The 6,780-nt window shown below is 45.6% G+C and overlaps 1 protein-coding gene across 1 annotated transcript in view; it reads left to right on the top strand.

Moving 5' to 3' along the window:
- The window catches only part of avpr2ab (arginine vasopressin receptor 2a, duplicate b), a 21,079-nt gene extending 19,588 nt beyond the window's left edge, over nucleotides 1-1,491 (top strand). Inside the window, exon 7 of the mRNA XM_062542159.1 lies at nucleotides 1,244-1,491. Within this exon, the coding sequence (XP_062398143.1) occupies nucleotides 1,244-1,446 (203 nt within the window). The 3' untranslated portion in view covers nucleotides 1,447-1,491. The remainder of the gene's footprint in view (nucleotides 1-1,243) is intronic.
- Nucleotides 1,492-6,780: the final 5,289 nt, after the last annotated feature.

Here is a 6,780-nt window from a genome sequence, read left to right as displayed (position 1 = left end):
TCAACAGAACACCCCCACATAGCAGCTAATCCTGGAGTTGGTCTGGCCCAGATGTGGTCCAGATGTGGCCCAGATCTGGCAGATCCAATCGACTTTAGGCTTCTCTGTGGATCTTCTTTGGCCCCTGCATGTCACCTTGTCCCAAGTGTGTTAGAGAAAGAGGCTGCTAACTGTAATTGCGCAAACACTTTCATTTGACATCATATTTTCTAATTCAATGAGCCTGTGTGACCTGTCGTGCACATTCACACAAATTCTCTCATGTGTTCTCAGCTCAACTGTGACGTCCTCTTCTGTGTCTTGTCCCCTGCTGCCCTAACACCAGTCGGGTCGTCCATGATGGAGCTCTTTTCTTCCTCTCTTACTCATACTCTCACCATTCTATTTCTATTCTATCGCTCCTTTTTGCTCTGTTCCCTTTCCCCACAGAACACCAGCTTTTCTCTTAATGGGGACAACCCCCTCCCCTCCCTCCCCTCTTCAAGGTCTTCTGCTTGTTCGACACTCATTGATTTTGTTCTGTTGTGGGCTGCGCTGCGCTGCAGGGTATTTTATCTAAGGGGATATAAACTTGCCAAGTCCGAGCCCTTCCTCTTCCTTGGTCAGCATGCTGCCCGCGTCTCACTCTGACCAGCTCTGGTCTCTGTCCATTTTAATTCCACTTTAAAGATGCTCCGTCCTGATTGCCCTACTTCACTGGGGATTCATTCAGGGACTTAAGATATATATAATAGGAGAGATGAGTACTCAAAGGCCATAGCTAGAAACCACAGTCACCATCCTTTTCTTTTTATTCATTCAGAATCCGATGGGGTTTTTCAATCCATTGTGACATACATTAATGGCACATGCTGAATATGTATTAACATTCATCAACAAGAGTATCATACCCACAACATTAGCATTGCTCAGAAGCTTGTATCAGGAAGGTTCACAGCACACAACTAGAGAACCCACCCCTACTGAGCCTGCATCCCACTACCCTAGAGATGAACATCCTGGGTTCAGAAAGTAAAAGTCCTGCCAAGTATTTGACCTAAGCATTTAGTAAAGCACCTCATCCTAATTAGCAGCCAGGTAGATCAGATAATTAGTGATACCACCTGTGTGCAGAGGTGGAAAGAATATAAGGCGGGACTTTTACTTTCTGGAACCGGGATGTCCACCTCTGACCCTAGCCACCCCTACTTGGGCCTCCGTCTCAGGCTCTCACCCCCCTCTGCACTGCTCTTCACTCTCCCAGGTGTGGCGTTCACCATCCTGATGTTGCTGGCCAGCCTGAACTCGTGCACCAACCCCTGGATCTACACGGCCTTCTCCAGCAGCGTGTCGCGGGACATGCAGGCCCTGCTTCACTGCCGCTGGAGGCCGGCGCGCCGCGGATCCCTGCCCGACGACTCCACCACCACACACACCTCCACCACCACCAAGGACAGCGTCTACTGACTAGCGCAGCAGCGGCAGCAGCGGCAGCAGCGGTGGGAGAGGTGGGAGCGGCGATTACCACCACCACCACAACGGGGACGCAGAGGCAATGTTTGAGGCCGAGGCAGAGACCGTGACAGACATGCAGTCCGACACACACACCGCACATGACATTCACACACACACACACACACACACACACACACACACACACACACACAACACACACACACACACACACACACACACACACACACACACACACACACACACACACACACACACACACACACACACACACACACACACAGGGTGTGGATGGCTCCTGCTGATGAATAGCAGTTGCTACCTTTCAGCACTTGTTTGGAGCAGCAGGGACAGGAAGAACACTGCAGGGAACACGTGCAGTCATAGACTTCTTTAGCACAGACTAGACCTAGACACACAAACACATACATACACACACACACACACACACACACACACACACGTGATTGGGTGTGACAGCATCATTAAAAGCTGTTGAACAGCCTTGGACTGAAGACCTACAATGTTTGTCTTATAGAACTTTAAAACACACGCACGTACGCACACACACACACACACACACACACACACACACACACACACATTGCATCTTTATCACCTCAGTGACATGCTAAGGAGAGCAGGTACTGTATACCACTACCTACAGCCAAATCTACTGAGACAAAGCAAGCAGACAGAACATTGAACATCTGACAGCGTCGGTGTTAACCCAAAGCTTAACGAGAAGAGCCAATGTGCCACCTGTGCTTCATATACTGCAGTTGTTTAAGAGCTACATCAAGGCAATATAATGCAAGGCAAAAGTCAGCAAAGACAAAAAGTAAAGACAGAAAGTACAATCCTGTGAGGCACAGGAATGTCATGGATGTCATGGATACCAACATGTGAATGTAATCACTGAAGCAGGAATGTCGTGGAAATTCCGGAGTAAATGTGACTGGATCTAATTGGGGAATGATCCCAATGATCCTCATGATCCCAAGGTCTTTCTTTTATTTCACAAGGTTCCGGAAAGGTAATCCAGTGCATCAAGCCCACATGAGCAAGTGAATTGAAACTACAGAGACTTCTCTTACTGGGCTTTACTCTGTGTCAACCAAGGCTCTCTTTGAACTGGTTTTAATCAGCTCCACAACATGGAAAGTGCAGCATTATCGATGCACACCAGGTGCCTGTAGTGGAATTCACACGTCTTAGCGTGAGGCAGAAACAGCTTATCCTACCTTAGCATCATGCTCCAGCTGGGAAAAAGGCTAATGCACAGACTGATAAAAAAAGTATGCACGAGCAAAGAGCTAATATTTATTTAAGGTGGAAAGATTAAGTAGGGCAGTTTACCCTCTTTTGATTACATTCAAGCTATAAATCAAGAGAATATTTATTTTATTTTATTTTATTATTATTTCTTAAAGGTTCACCCGTATAGTGTTCTGAAATGTTTGAAGTTTTGTTTTGAACTGGAGTTCAGAAGAAGGTTCATCAGTTTGAAAGCAAACCTGTGGGGGTGTAATGACCACTTAAGAGAGGCAGAGATTGTAGCGTTTATTAAGGACTTTTACACGACAAGAAGACTATGACCAATTGTGCTGGTAACCTTGGAACCCTGGAAACATCACCAGAGATGTTGACCGCTCCAGCAGCCTACATTCCAAGTTCAAATAAAGAAAAAGATGTCTTAGACTCTTTTCATGACTGATTCAAAAATAAAGTTTTTTTTAATTTAATGTATGTACAAAAACAGCACAACTCTGATGCTAAATGTAGTGAGATAATCCCATATAGTGAATGCTTACACAAACCATGGAATGCTCACACTCTGGTAAATGGGTTCACCATGCGGGAGCATTCTAATGCTTTTAACAGACGTTTCAACTCTACCTCCAGTGTACAACCTTAGTCTGTAATATCCAAGGGGGTCGCAGTTCTATGCCCATAAATCAGCTGGGATCCTGGGACCATGACATTGTACATGTTCTGCCACTTAACGATACATTCAAGAGAAGAGAATATAAACAGACTTTGTTGACAAAGAAAGACATAGTCTTGCATGTCAGTCTGAAAGAGATCAAATGGGAAAGACATCCAAAAGGCTTTTGGATGAGACGAAACATTAACATTACTGGACCACTGAAGTGCCTGCTCATATCTCAAAGATATGAACTCTTGCTTACAAAGACCCTCTGACTTTGGTACTTAGAGATGAAACATGTAGTTCTAGTTGTGAAGAAATGCTTTTACAGATATAATAATAATAATAATAATGTAACAATGAAAAAAATACAGTTTTGTAAACAGTATTTAAATGTTCCCACCCACTTATTTTTTTGTTTGAGATTTTTTTTCTCCAAAAACTGGGAGACAAATGTAAACAAATGTTTACAAAATAATACAGACATTATTGAATGCATGGAAGTCTTGAAAAACGTCATAGCTGTAGTTCCAAAAGCACTTTTCTCTTTCGACCATTTCACTACCTGTTGCAGCTTTCATATAAACATTGGGCCAAGCATGTTCAGTGTTTTATGATTAACTCCACAAGACCTCTTCTTCTCTCTCTCCCCCCACCTAATTTCCTGGACAACCTATACCAATAAATAAAGCAATATTCTCATAAACCCATAATACACATTAATGTAAAAACCATAGCTATTTGTCATCTTCAGTGCACTTGTACAGTGGTAGCGTCCAAGTTTGTTAGCACTGGATGGGTGGATGCTCTGATGTCTACATAGGCTTATTTTGTGCCATTCAAACCTTTATTTTTAGTACAAAATACACACATACTCTGTCTAGATAATATAATAAACATCTATTTTAAAACATTCATAATCAGTTTGGTTTCTGGTGTGTGTGTGTGTGTGTGTGTGTGTTTGTGTGTTGGCTGGGGAATATTGAGGTTAAATCTTGAATTGAGACAGCTCTGAGGTACTACAGACCACCACACAAAAGTAAATATTTGTTTAGTCTTTTGCCCTTGTGTAATGGACTGCAACTCTTTTTTTTTTCAAATCTCTAACAGATCGCAAACAAGTAAAGCCAGGCTAGACTAATGTGCAGTGCTGATTTGCCATGCAGCTTTTTGTATTCATTCACTGTGTGTGTGTCTGCTCTGTCTCTCTCCCTGTCTCCAGTCACTGTCTCTCTCTCTCTCTCTCTCTTTCTCCCTCTCTCTCTCTCTCTCTCTCTCTCTCTTTCTCCCTCTCCCTCTCTTCGTCTGTCTCTCTCTCGCTCCCTCTTCGCTCCAAATGCATTATTGGTGTGTGAACAGTGCTCTGTTGTTGCAGAGGGCTTATGAAACAATAGCACTCAGAAATGGCTCGCATTAGATATGGATTTCCAGTGTACAGAGAAAAGGCCTACTGGTGTCTGTTTGGGGATTTAGCAGTCTGCGTGGCGTCCTTGCTGCCAGCCTACGGCGGAGTTTGGGCCGGACGCAGCCCGGACGCGGCGCCAGTCCACCGGGTCCTGCAGGCGGGTTCAACACAGTCCTCAGCTGTTATTTGGGTTTGGGAAGGGAAAACTGGGCGGAGAAGGGGTGGGGGAATTTCTAGAGAAGTGTGTGTGTGTGTGTGTGTGTGTGTGTGTGTGTGTGTGTGTGTCTGTGTGTGTGTGTGTGTAAGAGAGTGAGTGGATATTTGAATATGTCTCTGTGTGTGTGTGTGTGTGTGTGTGTGTGTGTGTGTGTGTGTGTGTGTGTGTGTGTGTGTATGTCTGTCTGTATGGAATAATAGAGGCGTTTAGCTTGACTGACCCAACTCATGCTGAGGGATTGATCTGCTATCTCCATCTGAAGCAGTCACCCAGTGATCTCTTGGAGCCTGTTTTTTCCCAGCCTCAGGGTAAAAATGCATCTGCTCGCGCCATGACTGTATAAGGAGCTGAGATGGAGCTGAAGGTGTTCCCAGGGCCGGTGAACGTGCGATTACTCCGGCCTTTTCCTGCTTTTATTGTGGTGTTAGGGTGTTATGATGTGCCTTAGCCCTGGCCTCTCTCAGTGTGAGGAGGAGCTATAGACGCTAACGTCAGATCCAACCCAGGTGTTGGGAAGCTGTGCTACGGGAGACAGAATCATCTTCAGCGTTACAAGACTGTTCTTATCGTTCTCCTCATCCTCAGCTGAGCTGGTGGATTCTACTGTACCACCCAACTGCATCACACCACGTGTGTCAGGTTTTATATGGACGTGTCTGTAGGAGGGGGCTTAGAGGAATCTCAGTGTGTTATGGGAGAGGATCCATAAAGCTAGAGAAAGGACAGCACACATGTTCACACATACGTACATACACAGACATAAGCACACATGCACACACACACACACACACACATACACACACACATACACACACACACACACACACAAACATGTTCATGCACATAAGCGCACATGCACACACACACACACACACACACACACACACACACACACACACACACACACACACACACACACACATACACACACACCTACCAGAGAGATGAAAGCCTTTTGTGTCCTCGTAAAGCAGTGGAATCTTTATGAGTACAGCTATGCTCACCAGTTCCCTGTACAGGAACAAACTTGTGGGAACAGCTGTGGAGGGTATTTTTAGAGGACGTCAGAAAAGCGAAAAAGAAAACAGTTACATCAGAGCTATTCAACGGGCCTCATCCATACATACATTCAGTATAGCTGTCACTACACATCCGTGCTCACTCACACACACGCACACACACACACACAGAGAGTGAGCAAGAGCTCCAGACTCGAATATCTTGATATTTTTTCCAGATGCAACAAATTCCCCGTGCCGCCTTCCTGTCATTTCCACACTGCTGCATCAGCTCTGTACATGACAGATGACATGTGCATGTTCATGGGCCCATGATTCCAAGAACAACTCTTTAAATTCCCATCCATCAACCCCCTCTGTTGGCTCAGGGCTTTCGCATAACGGCAGTGGGGATCCACTCCTCCTGGGAGTCCCTTGTCACAGCATGTGTCGGCCCAACGTGTGTGTCTTCCCAATTATCGCCGCCACACTGGTCGGGTGTGGCACAAACCTGCGACCGACATTAAGGCTGTTAGGTGTTAGTAGAGTGCGGTAGCATGGCATAGCCTGGTTTGGAATGGCACGGCATGGCATCACCATAACAGCAGCTAATGCCTGCGTGTCCCCTAAATATTGGTGCCATGCTTAGCTTAGCATGGCATGACATGGACTGCCCAACCAAGGCTGTGTGACCTTTGGATGGCAACTATAGCCAAGCGCTAAGCCTGTGTACTTTCCCAAAGATGTGTGCTGGCTCACTGGCGGTGGCACAAACATC

The sequence above is a fragment of the Sardina pilchardus genome, chromosome 7 (genome assembly GCF_963854185.1).
Source record: "Sardina pilchardus chromosome 7, fSarPil1.1, whole genome shotgun sequence".
NCBI lineage: Eukaryota > Metazoa > Chordata > Actinopteri > Clupeiformes > Clupeidae > Sardina > Sardina pilchardus.
The sequence above is the reverse complement of the archived record's forward strand: the minus strand, read 5'-3'. Positions and strand labels throughout refer to the sequence as shown.